We start from the raw sequence: 18301 nt of genomic DNA, 5'->3' as shown, positions 1-18301 counted from the left end.
TCTCAATCTGTGCCTTCCTCAGTGGAGAGATAAAATAGCTGGTAGCATCCAGCAGGGGATGCTGCAGAAAATACTATATTAAATCTCATTTTATAGGGGCAAAGAGGTGTTGGGAAAAGATAATAATGTATTCTGCAGGCTGGAATCTGGCAAATAAACATCCGGCTTGGAACAGGATCCGTGTTTTATTTGCTAGGCGGTGCACTTAAATGGTCTCAGCTGGACTGGGATTTTAAAAAGCTTTATGGCTTTAGATTTTATTTACTGCTCTTGTGTCCATCAAAATACAGCTTTACTTTAAAGTGTTTTGGGTTTTTATTTTATTTTATTTAATGGAACAATAACATCACAAAACTCGTAAGGAAATCCTCACTCCATGTACTTTCATACAGGGTTTTTCCCAAATGAGAGTCTTAATTTCATTTTTTAATTTATTGAATTTATATTCTGCCATCCATCAAGAGACCACAGGACAATTTACCACATAAAACACAACATACATAATATAATAATAATAAAAGGAGGGAGGGGAGAGACAAATACCAGGGAGAGGGGGGGATGGGTTCGGAGAATTAGATGCATGCTGTTTGTTTATCTATCACATTTATATTCCACTTTTCCTCCAAGGAGCTCGAGGTACTGTCCATCGTTCTCATCCTTTCCATTTCATTCTCGCAACAACCCTGTGAGGTTGGTTATGCTGAGACATAGTGATTAGTGCAAGGCTATCCTGTTAACTGCATGGCTGAGTGGAGATTTGAACCCTGGTCCTCCGGTCTAAATCCAGAGCTCAAACCACTACACCACGGTGGTACAAGATGTCTCTCCACAAATACTGTGCAAGTATTTTTGTGGATGATAGCATGCTGCATGATAAGGACACTGAAAGAGTAGAAATTGCTGGTGCTTTTTATTCCCTCCATATCTGGAACAGAAATCAATGCAGTTGTTTTTGTTTATATGCAATCATTACATAATTGATCACCACCACCACCCCATTTGCTTTGTGCTTCCTTTGCTCTTAAATGAATGGTGTGGAATAGTGTAAGGATAAAATAATCAAGTATGTAAAAATTCTGCCGCAGTGAGATAAACGACGCAGCTTTTGTCAGAAGCCAAGCTGCAGCAGAATGGAAACGGCGCTGCATTGAAATCAATGCCACCATACATCTCTGTTTGTACAGTGCAACTATGGTGTACACAGACTATACACTCATTGCTTATGAATAAGTGCATGAGTGTACAGCTGAACTGTCTGTACAGATTGTACACTTGTTGAATGTAACTTGTGAACACCCTTTATGTTGAGGCTGATTGTGGAAGTGTTCAGAGGCCTGCTGCGACCAGCTTCCCAGTGCTCATTTCATTGCATCCAGAGTCTGCCATTGCTCCTGCTGGGCTTCCAGCAAGCCAACAGCAGACCAGGGCAGCAACATGGAGGGTAGAATGAGTTCGTGAATGTCAACTAACCATGTGTCACGGGAGAAAGCGGGAGCCAAGCAGCACACATCCAGCAGTAGAAATGGGGGAGAGAAGAAAGAGGGTACAGACAGCAAGAGAAGAAGGAAAAATAGAAGGAGAAGGGAAGAACTCAATCTGCCTGTCTATCTGCCTCGGCTTCCAATTTCCGCTTCTACTCCATTCTGACATTTACTTGCTGCTTTTTGCAACGTGAGCCCTGCATAAGCCGGAGCATGTTATTGGTTCTTGCTTTGTTTCAACTATTTGTAGTAAAGTATTTATTCAGCTGAAAATGGAAAGGATGCCAGAGTGGCTTCCAGATATCAGTGCTGGCAGCCCTTGCCATCAGCCTTGTAGTCTAAATTACATGACACAAAAGGAAAATGGACTGGGGAGGCAGGAGGAGAAAGAAAGAAAGCTCATGCACTAGTTCTTAGTAATAATCAGCTGGAATGGAGAGAATTCAAGGAGGAGAGGAGCTAATAGTTGCTGGTTTATCAGCTGAGCCAATGGGGAGGTCCTTTGTTGTAGCTAGGATGAAATAACTGCTGGTAGATCACAACACTTCTAACCTCTGTCCCATTGGATTGATAGTTGATTCTCCATAAGCCATGAAACCAGATACATGGAGACTAGCTTTTTCTTGATGCTGGTACATGATGTGGTGTTCATTCTGTCTTCATGTAACTATTAACATGAATCCGGCTTCCTACTTCACCTTTAAACATTCATTGAAAGTGTGATGGTGGTGGGCAATCCATCTTTTGCCCCCTTTAGCCACCCTGACTCCAAGCACAGCAGAGTGATTAAAGGGTGCTAAAGGGTACCAAATCCATCTTAAGTGACCTTGAGCATGTGCCTTTAGCTTTCCCTGCTGGGATCATCATTCATTCCATGTTCAACTTAATCTGCACTATCCTGGAAGAACAAAGAGAGAGAAAGGAAGCTTTTAGTGCTGAATTTTCCTGCCTCGCACTCAGAGATTTTATTTTTTTTAAAAAAAATTACCCACATGATCGGGATGCTTGACAGATTCCATCTTTGTGAATTCCTGTATGAGCTGACCTGCTCTTGAACTAATGTGGGGATTGGAACACAGTTGTCCAGAGGCTTCCCAAAAGAACCAAAACAATGATTGGTGCATGTGTGACATGCAATCGTATCCTGCTATCTTCTACTTAGAGTAGACCCATGGAAATGAACGGACTTAAATTAGTTGTGTTTATAGCTAAACAAGCTATAGCTTAGGGCCCCACTCTCTTGCCCCCCCCCCAAATACTTCTTCTTAATTGTATTTCAGTTCAGCAATTACTTTGATAAAATACATATTTTGTTATGTGCAAATGGCTTTAGATACCTAAAAGGTAAAGGGACCCCTGACCATTAGGTCCAGTCGTGACCGACTCCGGGGTTGCGGCACTCATCTCGCATTATCGGCCAAGGGAGCCGGCGTACAGCTTCCAGGTCATGTGGCCAGCATGACAAAGCCGCTTCTGGCGAACCAGAGCAGCACACGGAAACACCGTTTACCTTCCCGCTGTAGCGGTACCTATTTATCTACTTGCACTTTGATATGCTTTCAAACTGCTAGGTTAGCAGGAGCTGGGACCAAGCAACGGGAGCTCACTCTGTTGCGGGGATTCCAACTGCCGACCTTCTGATCAGCAAGCCCTAGGCTCTGTGGTTTAGGTCCATAAATTATCATATAGCATAGATTCAACACACACACACAAAAAAAAAACAGTGACAATTTGTTGTTGACAAAGGACAGCTGGACATATAAAGGGCCACATTACCTTCAGTAGTTTAGGGCCTCATCAAAACTAAATCCGGCCCTGGTTGTGTCTTATTAATTTCAATGGGTCCTTGTGCAAAAGTGACAAAACAGAGTGACCCCTGCCCACAAAGTTACTTTGATGTCTGTTGTGTGCTGACAGATCATGTCCTCCTCACAGAGGGCATGTGTTGCGGTGAGATCAACGTGACTGAACCTCTAAGGTTGTGGGTGGGTCATTTGGGTAGCCACAATGCCCGATTAGAGGTCCCTCGTTGCTGGGTGCAATTTGGCCAATGGGAGGAAGGCAAGGGCTTCTAGGGACCTATTTAAGCCCATGCACCGGTGAACTTCCTCTTTTCACTCGTGCATCAGAACACCCGCCCACCTCTCCCTATATTTAGGGTTTTTTCAGTGATTGACCTTGCTATGCCGTCATGTGTCGTCTGTCATTGGGACAGGGGCTCGGTAGGAATTTCCCCACTTGGCTGATTGGCTGTTGCCATTTGGGTTTCACCTGCTGCGTAGCAAATCAGCAAATCATCACAACTTGTAAGGTTGCGGATAGGCACTGATTCAAGGTGGTTAGGGATGAGGAGCTGTGCCGATCCCTATGTGAAGGGTATTCTGTTAAAGGAATCCAATGACTCTAATTGGTTTGGTCAACTCCCGGTAGGGAGTTGTGCCCATGCCTCAGTCCCGGGGAGCATCTGCAGAGGGGACAGAGTCTGCTCCCAGGCTCTTGACCTTCCCCAGGTGTTTACCCTTGGCTGACCTAAGATGTGCCCTGGGTCAGCACTACCTACCGTGGGCGTAGGGAGCTAGTCGAACCAGAGCCTATGCAACCACTCACTTATCTGTAATCAATTAAGTTGTGGCCTAAATTCTGCCAAAATCCAAAACCAAAATTTGAGTCAAATGTGTTTTTATTTATGGGGGAGGTCTCGGGATCTGAACACGCAAAATCAAGCACAACTTCCTTTTACCACAGGAACCATCCACATACTGGAAAGGAGGTGTGTGGTGCTCTTCTAGCTGCTTGGGATTTTGGGCACAAGCTCCAGTGTGGGCTATGCTCACTAAATGGCCTGCATCCACTTGAGGGAAGAAATTCAGTTCTTTGTTCATTAGGAAGCCAGCAAGCTTTTGTTGCCTATATATATATATATATATATATATATATATATATATATATATATATATATTACAGAGAGAAGTGAAATTTGTGCATGGACTATAGCTGCATATTCACTTTATCAGCAGAACGCACTGTTCTACTGGGACTGCTGATTCTAGGTCAGCCATAAAGGGATCCTTCCCCCATTTTCATGTGTGTTCATTTCAGTGTATTCAGGGCAGCTCTTGGAACACAAAACTGCAGGTTGTTTTTTCTTTCTTTCTCCCACCCGCAACCCCTCCGCCCAAACCAAAGGATATTGATTTTGGAATAATGCCTTCAACACCGTGCCCTTCGGTTATGCTGGATACTGACGAGCTCAGCATTTTCTCCCCCAAAGCTAAGGGAGGATGCAAAGGGAATCCCAGAACTGGGAACTCAGAGGCATCCGGATGTTAACAATTCATCATCGTGGCAATAGGGAAGGCACAGGTTGGATAATTTAGCATCAACAAGTCTCAGCTCCTTTCAGGCTTCTATGGAAGGGATGCTCTAAAAAGTTCATCTGTGAGGTAGTGATTGTCATGAGTGTGCAGAAAAGGAACATGCAGAAGGGATATGTCTGTGTGCATATAGCAGAGGGCAGAAGAGTCTGAGGGTAAGATTGAGGAAATTTCCTTCAAAAGCTGCTGTCACAACTTATTAGTCATTCGTCAAGGTTTGACAGGGCTTGTTTTGTTTTGCCACAACCAGCTAGTGCAGCTGCTCTTCAGGATTTTTTTTGAGGCGGAGGTGTGGGTGTTTGTGGAAGATTTGGAATGTGTGGGACTCCTCGGAGTTGTGTTTTCCCCCTTGAACTTCAACCCCCACCTTCCTTTTCAGTTCATTGAGTGAGTCTCCTGAGTAGGAATTTAAATTAGTGCTGTGTCAAAAGCAACCAACCAACCCATCTTCCAATTTATTGAAAACATTCTTCCCCTGTGAAAGAAGCTCCAATGTTTCTGCTTTGTTCTCAGAGCATGTTATAATTTCCACAGAAGTTCGGCGCATGGTTTTGAAATTACCTTGTGGCGGCAAAAAAAAACCTAAGGGTGGTGTGTGCTTTTTCCTCTTTTTCCAGGAAACATTGCACCAGAAGCTGCCCCAATTGGATGTTGTTAAAGAGAAGATCAGGCAAATTCAGGGATGAAACATTGATCAATGCCTACTAGCCACAATGGCTATGTTCCACCTCAGGGGTCAGCAAACTTTTCCAGCAGGGGGCTGGTCCACTGGCCCTCAGACCTTGTGGGGGGCTGGACTATTTTTTTGGGGGGGGGGAATTGAACGAATTCCTATGCTCCAGAAATAATCCAGAGATGCATTTTAAATAAAAGGACACATTCTATTCAGGTAAAAACACACTGATTCCCGGATTGTCCACGGGCCAGATTTAGAAGGCATTTGGGCCGGATCCGGCCCCCGGGCTTTAGCTTGTCTACCCATGTTCTACCTCCACTGTCAGAGGAACTATACCTCTAAATGCCAGCTGCTGGAAACCAGAGGCAGGGAGAATGCTCTTGTCCTCAGGCCATGTTTACATGTTTCCTACAGGCATCTGGTTAGCCACTGCGAGAACAGGATGCTGGAGTACTGACAGGCCATTGGCCTGACTCAGTGGGACTCTTCTTGTGCCCTGGCTTTTTGCGCTTCTTGGGAGAAGTTGCCTTATGATACCTGTCAGGGCACTGCCCAGCAAGACCTTAAGGGTAGAGAGGGAGGAGGAGGTTGGGCAGGGACGGCTGGGAGAAGAAGGACAGGAAATGGCAGTAGGAGAAGGGGAGGGGGTGGCAGGAAGTAGCCAGGGAGTGAAAGGGCTCGGGGATGCTGAGCAGGAGCCTCAGCACCGCTCCACCAGCTCGGGAACAGAGGGGGAAATTACACAGGTCCCATCGGCGTAAAACACAGAGGCGGAGAGTAGGGCTGCCCAAGTTTTTATGTTGGAGAAAAAGCCGCCAAAAGTTACTTCCTGGATCTGAGTCCGACAGTACAGATGGCTGAATGATGTCCGCTGTTTTGTACACATGTAAATAAAGACTGAAATATGTATCAGCACCATTTCTTGCGCAGAGCACCCCCAATACCCTTACAATACAGGTACCTTTCTCTGGGTTTTCACTGAAGCCTGGACACCCAGGGAAGCTGCAGAGCGCAGGCCACTGGGAAGATGATTGGTAGAATGAAAGAAAGCACACTCACAAACACCCACCAGCCACCTCAAAAGTAAATCAACCATAACAAAAACCCTGAAACCTCACCCATGAGAATTTCACCAAAGTTTCCAAATAGTTGACTTTAAGCAAAGGTTAGTGGGGAATAAAAGAACAAGGTCTGAGTTTGTGTATGGAAGACCACAGGGGGCAATGACTATTTCTGACTTAAGTAGATCCATCCAATTTAGGTATTCATTTCTGTGAAAGACTTGGCTGAGAAGTTAACTAAGTACCCTCTTTTAAAACAATTCTCTGAAAAGGAAAGCAAGGCTCTTTCTGTTACAAGGGCTCTTAATCCTTTTTCCTTCCAAGGTAAGGAACAAATCATGTTATTGGAGACATGAGGGTTTAGTAAAGGACGGCTACATATTCAGAAAGCGTGCTTAAGCTGCCCATATTTATAGTAGGGTTTTGTCTTGAGAAACCATTGTTTTCGATCTGCTTGAGAAAATAAGATCACATGCCCTTCCTATATATATATATATATATATATATATATATATATATATATATATATACACAACATTAAACAGATGCCTTCAGATGTTTTCTACAGGTTGTATACTGTAGTTACTTATCTCCTTGGCTCAGGAGTCACTTAACTCCATACCCTCCAACATTTCTCCGATGAAAATAGGCATGTCCTAATGAAAAGCGGGACATTCCAGGATCAAATCAGAAACTGGGATGGCTTCTGTAAATCTGGGACTGTCCCTGGAAAATAGGGACACTTGGAGGGGTCTGAGATCAGGGCCTGTCAGTTATAAACATGGGTCATCCGTTGGCTACAGATGGTTTGCATGGCAATCCTGTCTAAATTCTTCATTCTTTGACAGGAGGGCTCTAATAATATTGCTGGCGTGTGTGAAAGAGAGAGTGGTCTGGTGCAAGGGGCTCACCCCATGGGAGAGATAGAGTCAGAGAGGCCCTGCTAGACGTGCTTGCACAGGTTATAATTTGGGGTTGCTGCAACCCTCTGGGGATCAGTAGGACCCTTTGCTTTATCAGAGGTGTGGAAGACAGCTTTTGTATTGTTGCATGCCACCCCCACCCCCAGTCTCTGAGTGGTGAGAGATTCAAAGTGTTATGCATTGAAGTTCTCACCCTGGCCACCAGGGGTATTGTGTATATAGTTTTCACTCAGGTCCACGTCAGTTAATTTAGGCGGGATACCCTGGGCTGTTGCTGTTACAATGTTGACAGCTGGCGCCTATATAAAGCAGGCCGGCTGAGCTGTTCAGTTCAGTTCCAGCTCACTTTAAAAGGACTACTTGGTGAGATCGCTGTGTCGTCTGATATGTCCACTCACTACTTAATACAAAGGTTTGCAGGCGTTGCCCAGAATTTCTTTTCCTTGGAAGGAGGGAAAGCAGAAACAATGAGGACTTTCCTTCCTGCTGGCTCTATGTCTCTCCAGGGGAAGGACTTGGGGAGAAATAGCTCAGTAACTGCTTGACATTTCCAGCTTCTGTTTTTTGTTTTTTTCCTGGGAGGAGTGCAGACCTCCCTCCTCTCCTTCTGTGATAACAGAGGGGAGCCCCCCCCCCCGGTGAGTGCTGCCGGCCTGTAGCAGGAGTTCACAGAGCTCTTGCGGCAACCAGGAAGCCTCAAGGACAGTATGCCTCTGTACAGTATGCCGTTTGGGGTGAGGGGGGGGGGGAATTCCCAGTCATGGGAAGGCACTGATGAATGTAATGCTAAGGAGGGATTTCAGTTCCCATCATGGTCCCTATGCAGTGTCCTGGCTGGCACAGTCATCTCTCATTCACACTGCTGCACCCTCCCAGGAATGTATTTGAGATACACCCATGTGCTGTAAGGGTGCTGTCATTTATAAGAGGGCTGCAGAAGTACAGCTCTCACTGCATGCCCCTGGGTATTTGCAGAAGGGCATTTTGTCTTCCTGTAAAACTAGCTCAGTCCCTGTTTGGGGGGCACGTTATATGTGTGTACTGTGCCCGCCCCCATAAAATATTCTCACTGCCATTGTCGTCCAGTTCCAGAAACAGCTGTCCACAGCTAATTTATTTCCTAATGCTACAGCAATGTTAATTTATAAATTACACTGGTAATTCGAGCTATTATTAATTTCAGATGGTGTAGGGCAAGACTAATTAAAATATGACACCAATTGCCACACATATGTACCAAGGACTAACATTTAAAATTAATAGGAATATTAAGTGTGACACCGGTCTCAGAGATGCTCTGCTCAGTAATTACAAAACCCGGGCTGCTGAAGATTTGATAAAAGGAGATGGGGAGATTTAAGAGAAATAAATAAGACAGCTCTATTTATGTCTCTCTTCCTCCTCACCCTTCTCCCATCCTTTAAAGGGATTGGTAAAGTTTCTTCCTTTTCCCACATTTCAAAATCAAACTTGAACTTTCCAATTTGCAAAAAAATGACTCACTATACCAAAGGTATTTTAATGCTGATATAATCTAATGGTTTTGCATTTTGAGGGAATGTCTGAACTGCAAATGCTAGTTTGAAACTAGTTTATCTCATTTTACTTTATCCCAAGACTGCATACTCACCATACATTTAAAGCACATAGCCTCCCCTAAAGAATGCAGGGAATTGTAGTCTGTGAAGGGTGCTGGGAAATGCGGCTCTTTGGGGGTAAATGACAGTTCCCAGGATTCTATGGGAAAAGCCATGTGCTTTGAGTGTATGCTGTGTGGACAACCTTTGAGCCTTGGGAATTGTAATATTTTGGGGGTGGGGGTGAATTCCTTTTGCTTACTCCCTTCATGACGTCCCAGTTCTTGATATTATTGAGGTGGTGGTGGCAACCATAGCAGTGAAACTGGTGCAAAACCAGTTTATGTCTCTAGCTTAGACATATCCCAAGTACTGGCACCGGGGACCTCTATGGAGACTCTCTCCTTTTACCAGATGCCCCCACCACTGGGGAAAATCACTCTTATTTCTTTTGATAGTGTGTGTACAAATGCATGACTCAAGTCTGCTGAAGGGGGTCATCAACGTAAGTTAAATGAGGCTAAGTATGCACTTTGATTCGGCTTGAAAGCCATGGACCGGGGATTTCTCCTCTTGACAGTGAAGGGAACTCCCCGCTCCCAACACACATTTTCAAAGGAGCCAGCGGATTTGGTGTCTTCCGCACGTGGATTATCAATGGCAGCCTGCCAAGCTTGGCTGCCTACCACCTCATTTATATATAATGCTCCTTTCATCCACATCAAGATATCCCGGCAAACAAATGGAGAGGATCGTTTTAAGGGATGTATCTAGAACTCCCATCAGCAGCACCAGTGCCAGGTGAAAGATGCATGCCTGGAGAACATCACACACTGCTTCTAGGTATCTCACCAGCCACTGCTGCATAGTCAAGGTTGATCCTTTTCTTTCTTCTGCAGCCGTGGGATTCATGAGCGAAGACGAGTACTTGGAGATCACTGGCATCACTCGGGAGCAGTCAGGGGAGTACGAATGCAGTGCATCCAACGATGTTGCTACTCCTGTCGTGCGGAGAGTAAAAGTCACAGTGAACTGTGAGTATTGGGTAGGTTGTTGCAGGGCAGGTTGTAGGTTGCTGCTGCTTAGCAGTAGGGGGGGGGTGCTGCTGGAAGGATTTCCACAGTCTTTCTTGGTGCATTCTCTGTGTTTCCTTGGCATATCCTCTGCACCTTTTAATACCAGCAAGAGATAAATTCACATGAACATATTAAGCTACCTTACATGAAGCTGGACAAAACTGGAACCTTTTGAGTTGTACCCAATGTAGTGCTAAGTTAAAGTTATGTAGCACTATACTTGTTTCACTGACACACACACAAAAAAACAGTTTTGTGCTAGCAGAATGTTGTTGTGCACAAGAATGCATCAGCAGATTTCTGGTCACTTTATTGCACAGAGGATTGACCATGAGTTCTGCTAGTGCAACGGTTGTGTTGGAGTCCTCTGTTGCAGAACACTAAAGCTCAACCATCCACTAAAGAATGTTGGATATGGTATCCTGCATGAAAAGTGCATGCTTTGCCTTTGAGCTACAGACCTATATTTGTTGCACCACAGTAAATCTTCCAAAAGGGGGCTGAACAGTAACATGGTAAATTGGGAGCATCTCGTTCTAGTGAAATCCCAGCAGAAATGTCCAGTTCACCCAATGAATGGGTCACACTTGTCTGCATGCTTGCATACTGATTCACACACATACCCCTCATTGCAGAACTCAGACAAGTGCACACATTTCTTCATTCACACACGGGTAAGTCCATATTCAGTTGGGCATACACATGTGTTTGTTGTCACATTCCTGCATGGACTTGCATGCATTTGCACACACAAGCATTCTCAAAACACACATCTTGCACCAACGGGACTTGAAAAGTAGCAGAGAGTTGAGGATGCATTGATTAAGTGGGCAGGAGTTAGAAAGTGTAACTGTGTGGACAGTTTGGAACTGGTTCCTTTGAGAATGCATGTAAAATCTGGTCACTGACTCTTCAAGTGCATCTGGCCAAGGAAACGTCTGCCGTTGGCGGTTTGTTTTCGGCACAAGTGAAACTCTGGAGAGGGGAAGGATCTCAAAGCAATGGCGAAGCAAAGTGATTTTCCAAACAAAATAAAAAATAAATTAAAAAATGATTTTTTTTTTTTAAAAAAAACACAAAGCCATAGAGAACAACTTGTCCCTTTCTCTACAGACCCGCCATACATCTCAGATACTAAGAACACCGGGGTGCCGGTGGGACAAAAAGGCATCCTCCAGTGTGAAGCCTCTGCAGTTCCATCAGCCGAGTTCCAGTGGTACAAGGATGACAAAAGGTACATGGAGGATTAGTTGTAACTGATGTTAGGATGCTTCAGCGGGACCTGTCCTCACCATGACTGTATCAGAATTTGCTTGTTCTCTTAGAAAACTGACAACCTCTCCACCCTATGCACAGTCAGCATGGCGCTGGTGGGGTAGATGAGCACATTTCTCTGCAGTCATTCAGTGACTGAGTGTGGATAAAGAACCAGGGCTAATTCTATGGAAGGATGAATTTCACTTTTAGATTTCCTCTGTTTCTCATTTCCCCAAATTTATTAAATCCGGTTTGCTCCCATTCCCATAAATAGGGCAGCACATGTTTTCTATTAAAAACGCTTTGCACAACAAAACTCATTCCCATTTCTGTATTCTTTTCTCTTTCTGTATGTATTTTCAATGCAATTCCAGTTAACATATATGTGCCTGGAGGCAGGGAGGCTATGGCCACTATTACTGTATATACATTTCCTCTACTATACATCTTTTGTTCTCTCTCTCTTTCTCTCTTTTCTCAGAGAATTTCAGTGCAAAATTTTTAAAAGGGCACATTTTGGAAGGTTTTGCTCATGTTTTGGTTTGTAAAGTGTTAATTAAGTAGGATCACAATGAAATGCAAAGTGAATGAATCCACACACACCCACACACCCAACCATCTGTTTATGTTTCAAAGCAGGGGGATTAACTTCCAAACTTGTAAGGGAATCTGCTAGCATTTGTCCAACGTTACCCTTAGCTTTGCTGTCTTCAGTTCCTGCCTTTACACTCACTCACCACTTTTGCTTCTCCCACATTGAGACCACCTGCACTATATGTTTAAAGCACCATGGTGCCACTTTAAACAGTCAAAGCTTCCCCAAAGAATCATGGGGACTATAGTTTCTTAAGGGTGCTGACAATTGTTAAAAGAGCCCCATTTGCCTTACAGAGTTGCAGTTTCCATAGTGGTTTAACAATCAGTCGCCCTTGCCAGGGAACTCTGGGTAATGTTAGGGAGGGGAATAACAGCTCTCAACACCCTTCACAAACTACAGTTCCCAGGATTCTTTGGTGGAAGCCTGGAATATTTAAGTGGCACAGTACTATTTTAAATGCAGGGCACAAATGGGGTCTCAGATTGTATCAGGCACCCCAAACTGCGGCCCTCCAGATGTTTTGGCCTACAACTCCCATGATCCCTAGCTAACAGGACCAGTGGTCAGGGATGATGGGAAATGTAGTCCAAAACATCTGGAGGGCCAAAGTTTGGGGATGCCTGGATTATATGCTCCTTAAAGTTAGGGACCTTTTCCCTGTATGCTGCTCAGCAAAGTAGATAGATGGCACTGAGTTAAGAGTAGTAATTCTGCAAGCAAGTGGTATTATACTGCATGTGGCACAGCCCCTTCACCCCAGTATCCTCATCTGTGTGTCTAACATGGAATTATGCTTAATAGCAGCCCTCATTGCCAAAGTTCATTAGTATAGCAAGGCTCCACTGTAACAATTCCACCCCAATTTGTGAGTGAGACTTACTTATCAGATTTCCTCAGACAACAGAAGGGTGAAGAATCATTCTCTGCTTGTGTAATTCCCACAGAAATCCCCAGACTTGGATCTCTCCTCCCCTAATTATCTCCACAGTGCAGAGGTCCATTGAAAACACAAATTTGGAGATATTGTCCATTTGATTAAGGCATTTGTTTTAAGTTGCTGGTCGTGTGGTGAGCTTCCAATATGCTGTCATTCAGAATCAAAAGCCAGGGCAATAACATAGAGCAAGAGGCTGCGGGGAAAATTAGCTAAGCAAAGCACACAAATACAAACAAACAAAGCCACACACAAATTGTCTTTTTCTTTTAAACAGCATACAAGAGTATTAGGGTGGGGGGGGATGAGGTACCAAAGAGGGGAGACATAGGCTATTGGGGGGGGTGTAACTGTGGAAAAAAACTAAAGTGTCTTACATGTACCAAATGAAAGGCACAAATACAGGATGGGAGACACCTGGCTTGAGAGCAGTACATGTGAAAAGGATCTAGGAGTCTTGATAGACCACAAACTTGACATGAGTCAACAGTGTGATGTAGCAGCTAAAAAAGCCAATGCAATTCTGGGCTGCATCAATAGGAGTATAGCATCTAGATCAAGGGAAGTAATAGTACCACTGTATTCTGCTCTGTTCAGACCTCACCTGGAGTACTGTGTCCTGTTCTGGGCACCACAGTTCAAGAAGGATACTGACAAGCTGGAATGTGTCCAGAGGAGGGCAACCAAAATGGTCAAAGGCCTGGAAACAATGCCTTATGAGGAACGGCTTAGGGAGCTGGGCATGCTTAGCCTGGAGAAGAGAAGGTTAAGGGGTGATATGATAGCCATGTTCAAATATATTAAAGGATGCCATATAGAGGAGGGAGAAAGGTTGTTTTCTGCTGCTTCAGAGAAGCGGACACGGAGCAATGGATTCAAACTACAAGAAAGAAGATTCCACCTAAACATTAGGAAGAACTTCCTGACAGTAAGGCTGTTCGACAGTGGAATTTGCTGCCAAGGAGTGTGGTGGAGTCTCCTTTGGAGGTCTTTAAGCAGAGGCATGACAGCTATCTGTAAGGAATGCTTTGATGGTGTTTCCTGCTTGGCAGGGGGGTTGGACTGGATGGCCCTTGTGGTCTCTTCCAACTCTATGATTCTATGAAATGTGCTCAGCAACCTCATTTCATACCCGCAGCAGACACTTTGTAGAGTTCTTCAGCTGCATCCTGTTCCTTTGCCTAGTGTCTGTTCCTTGTTGTTTTGGATCTTCTTTACTTTAGAGAAATGACAAATTAGAGGAGATTTGTTAGAAGTGTGTAAAATAAGGCATGGCATGGAGAGAGTGGATAGAGAAAAGTTTCCCTCCCTCTCTCATTACACTGGAACACATGGACATTCAAGGAAGCTGATTTGAATGTTGGAAGATCCAGGACAGACAAAAGAAAGCCCTTCATGCAGCACATAGTTTAACTATGGAACTTGCTGGCCCTGAGACATCTTCCCTCCTTTGCTACTACAATCTGATTGGATGGTCCTTTCTATTGTAGCATTAGAATTCACAGTCTCATCCTTTGGAACTCACTGAGCCAGTGCACGTTGCATTGGAATTGTTTATCTGTGCCATAGCTGTCAAGTTTTCCCTTTTCTCATGAGGAAGCCTATTCAGCATAATGTAATTTCCCTTAGAAAAAGGGAGAGCTTGACAGCTATGATCTGTGCTGTGGACAAATCAATGGAGTCTCCTTAAAAGGCAGGTGGCAAAGGAATCTTCTGCCTTGAGCTGTTTGTTCTGGCAGTATCTGCAAGGTGGAGAAGGAAAGGGCGCTTGAATCCAATGATCCCACGTCATGAAAGTGCTTCTCAACTCCAGATAAATGGCCTAGATAACCCATTCCAATTTTATGTTTTCGAGAAATCTCTCCATAGAAGGGATCATGTGGACCCAAAAATGGCATCAGAATTGCCCCCTGGTGAATGCTCAGATCTAATTATGGTGCTCGAATGCAGTCAGTTATAGGCAGCAATGCAAGCTACCAGTAATTCTGTTAGCTTCCACCCCGAACTTGTCACCATTTCTTGGTCTTCCTCTTTTATCTTTGTTATCTCCTATTATTTTAGGCTCATTGAAGGACAGAAAGGGTTGAAAGTGGAAAACAAGGCCTTCTTCTCCCGCCTGACTTTCTTCAATGTCTCTGAGCAGGACTATGGAAACTATACCTGTGTGGCCTACAACCAGCTAGGAAACACCAACGCCAGCATCATTCTGTACGGTAAGTAAAGCATGTCCTGGTATTCCAATGGGATCATATATGGTCAAGGAGATGCGGGAGGGGTGGACAGGTGAGTTAAAAAAACCCTCTCTTTTCAAGTCTGGGAAAGCTGACGGGGGGCTACTGGACTCATGTCCTACACATGGGCTTCCCTTTGGCAACAAGTTGGCCACTGTAGTAACAGAATGCTAGAGTAGGGCAACATACACCCCATACATTTAAAGCACCATGAAATCACTTTAAAGAGTCCTGGCTTCCCCCCAAAGAATTCTGGGAGCTGTAGTTCACTAAGAGCATTGAGAGTTGTCAGAAGACCCCTATCCCCCACCCCCAAAGCTCCAATGCCCAGAGTGGTCTAACAATCAGTTCCCCCTCCCAGGTAACTATGGGAATAGTCGCTCTAGAACAGGGGTCTCGTAACAACCCTCAGCACCCTTAACAAACTACATGTCCCAGAATTCTTTGGGGGAAGCCTGGACTGTTTTAAAGTGGTATTGTGGTGCTTTAAATGTATGGGGTGAATGTGGACTTTGGTCTGACCCAGCAGAGTTCTTATATTTTCTGCCACATGGGCTGGACAAGTGCTGCATCCATGACATGTATGAGAGTCATGAAAGACTAGCCTCCCTCCTTAGCCTTTTTATCCTTGGGATGCCACTGGATAGACAACCAAATCTTTACAAATTATATTACTCCTAATGTTTAGGAACATAGGAAGTAGCCTTTACTGAGTCAGATCACTGGACCATCTAGCTCAGAAATGTCTACATTGACTGGTAGCAGCTCTCCTTTGGCTTCAGACAAGGGGCATTACTAACCCTCCTCAAATTTACCAGGGATTGAACACAGGAGCTTCTGCCTGCAATGCAGTATCTCTACCACTGAGTATCTTTCCCTGGCATCTGCAGATGTCAACAGCTTTCAGGATGCGGGGCTTCTGTCAAATGCTATTCTCAAAGAGTGGGAAAAGAAATGAGGTGGACTAAGCCACCAAGGGTGACACTTGAGGAAGGTTATAACTTCCTAATGAGGCAAAACTCAGTCCAGGATTTTCTGCAACTCTGCTGGTTCCATAATAACTTCAACTGTCTTCAATTGCAATGGGCAAGGGCTTCTTTATTCCACTTTTCTTGAGTCAACTTCACCCTCCTCTTCACTGACACGTGGACTGTGACACATTCATTACTATGGATCTGGAAAACCATCCTGAGAAGATAACCTTCCCTGGAAACTGCATGGAAGTTTCACCCCCAAAAGGAATGCCAGTATTCACCTTGAATTCTGCTTTCTGTGGGATTCTCTGGCACCTTACACCAACAAACGTCTTCATTCCACCGCCTGAAATCGGTATGGGGAACTGTTGGCCTGCCAGGTCTTGCTGGACTCCAACTCCCAATAGCCCCAGAAAGCATGGTCTATGGCCAAGGATGATGGGAGCTGTAGTTGAGTGAAATCTGCAGGGTGAAATTCCCCCCACACCTGTTCTGAAGTACACCTGTTTCAGTGTCTCCCAGAAGTTTTGTCAGAACTGCCTAGTACAGAGTACTTTCCTGCCTTAAATCAGGGAAACATTTACTGTAGCACTAGACTTTCAGCCCTTTCTTCAGAACATATAAAAATCAAGGAGCTGAATTATCCAGAGGCTCCCCTACCCTACACTTGTGAATACACACAATCCCCCTCTGAGATTTTTAGAAACCGAATAGCCCCATGGTGGGATCATTCAAGTGCCATGGTTGCCTGATAAGAAAGTACTAAATACTTGCAGCTGGAACCATCCCAACCCCATAGGACACCATAGAACTTCTAACCCCTTTACAACATCCTCATTTGGGGAAGTCTTGATATACCCATTGTAGATCCATCAGATAGCTGATCCCCTTCTCAACTCATGTTTTATAAATACATATATCTTAAGATATTTCCTCCTCCAGAGTATTGCCCTTTCAGGTAATCAAGCAGAGAGGGGACTGTTGTGGCGAGGACAAATTTCCTCTCCATATACAAAACAGCCGCCGCCACCACCACCATCTCAGAGAGCCTCCTTTGACATCGCCACCCCAGAGCGCAGTCTGTTAGGTGAGGTTTTTGAGAATAAACAACCCAAGCGGCTCGGTGATCCCAGGTTTGCTTCCAAGTCGCATTTTCTATTACTGCAACATGAAATAAAAAATTGACTTTCGCAAAGGGAGGCGGGGAAGAGCTCTGTACCCTTATCTGGAAGCTATTTTCTCCACATGCCAGAGCTCTGATTAGAGTGATGGATCCATCTGACACCACTCACAGCCAGGGACAGCTGTAATTGCTTGGCTTATTTGTCACGCTTCTCCAACGTTGTGGCAGGCAGAGCTGTTCTGGCTGCCTTTCTGTGGCAGTTGGGAGCTGAGGTGCGGAGCAAAACCTGGAGTGCCCCACTTTCCCTGGCTTCCTATGCCCACTTTAACCAATTGTTACTGGCTGGTAGGGATAGTAGCCACGCCAGTCCATATCTATTAACCACTTTAACATAACCTCCTTGTTGTATACTACACTCTTAAGGGGGCTTAAGCCAGGGGTCAACAAGCGTTTTCAGCAGGGGGGCTGAAAAACCTTGTGGGGAGTCAGACTATATATTTATTTTGGGGTGGGGGGGGAATGGATGAATTCCTATGCCCCACAAATAACACAGAGGTGCATTTTAAATAAAGCCACATTCTACTCAAGTAAAAACACGCTGATTCCCGGACCGTCTGCGGACCAGATTTAGAAGGTGATTGGGCTGGATCCTGCCCCTGGGCCTTAGTTTGCCTACCCATGGCGTAAGCGCTGTCCCATGGGGCATGGAGTGACCCAGCCCAAGACAGGTAGGTGAAAAGCAACATGAAGAGGAAGCCACACAAAGGATACATCAATGAAACCAACATTAATATGGTCTGTGGAGGAGGGAGCCACTGCTTTTGATGCAGGACAGGAGCTAAGGTCACACCCTCGCTACCCATTTAAAGCACTATGACACAGCTTTAAACAGTCATGGCTTCCCCCAAAGAATCCTAGGAACTGTAATTTGTTGAGGGTGATGAGAGTTGTTAGGAGACACACACACACCTTCCCCTAACAGAGCTACAATGCTTAGGGTGATTTAACTATCAATT

At 44.8% G+C, this 18301-nt stretch overlaps 1 protein-coding gene across 6 annotated transcripts in view; it reads left to right on the top strand.

Moving 5' to 3' along the window:
- NTM (neurotrimin) overlaps window positions 1-18301 on the top strand; it is an 831268-nt gene that overhangs the window by 793307 nt on the left and 19660 nt on the right. For all 6 annotated transcript variants that reach the window (XM_088658212.1, XM_088658211.1, XM_088658210.1 and 3 more), the window contains 3 exons: window positions 9992-10126; window positions 11282-11402; window positions 15019-15170. In XM_088658212.1, coding sequence (XP_088514338.1) covers window positions 9992-10126; window positions 11282-11402; window positions 15019-15170 — 408 coding nt within the window. The remainder of the gene's footprint in view (window positions 1-9991; window positions 10127-11281; window positions 11403-15018; window positions 15171-18301) is intronic.

The sequence above is a fragment of the Zootoca vivipara genome, chromosome 14 (genome assembly GCF_965207765.1).
Source record: "Zootoca vivipara chromosome 14, rZooViv2.hap1.1, whole genome shotgun sequence".
Lineage (NCBI taxonomy): Eukaryota > Metazoa > Chordata > Lepidosauria > Squamata > Lacertidae > Zootoca > Zootoca vivipara.
Note: the sequence above shows the minus strand (reverse complement) of the source record. Positions and strands in the feature narration are given on the sequence as shown.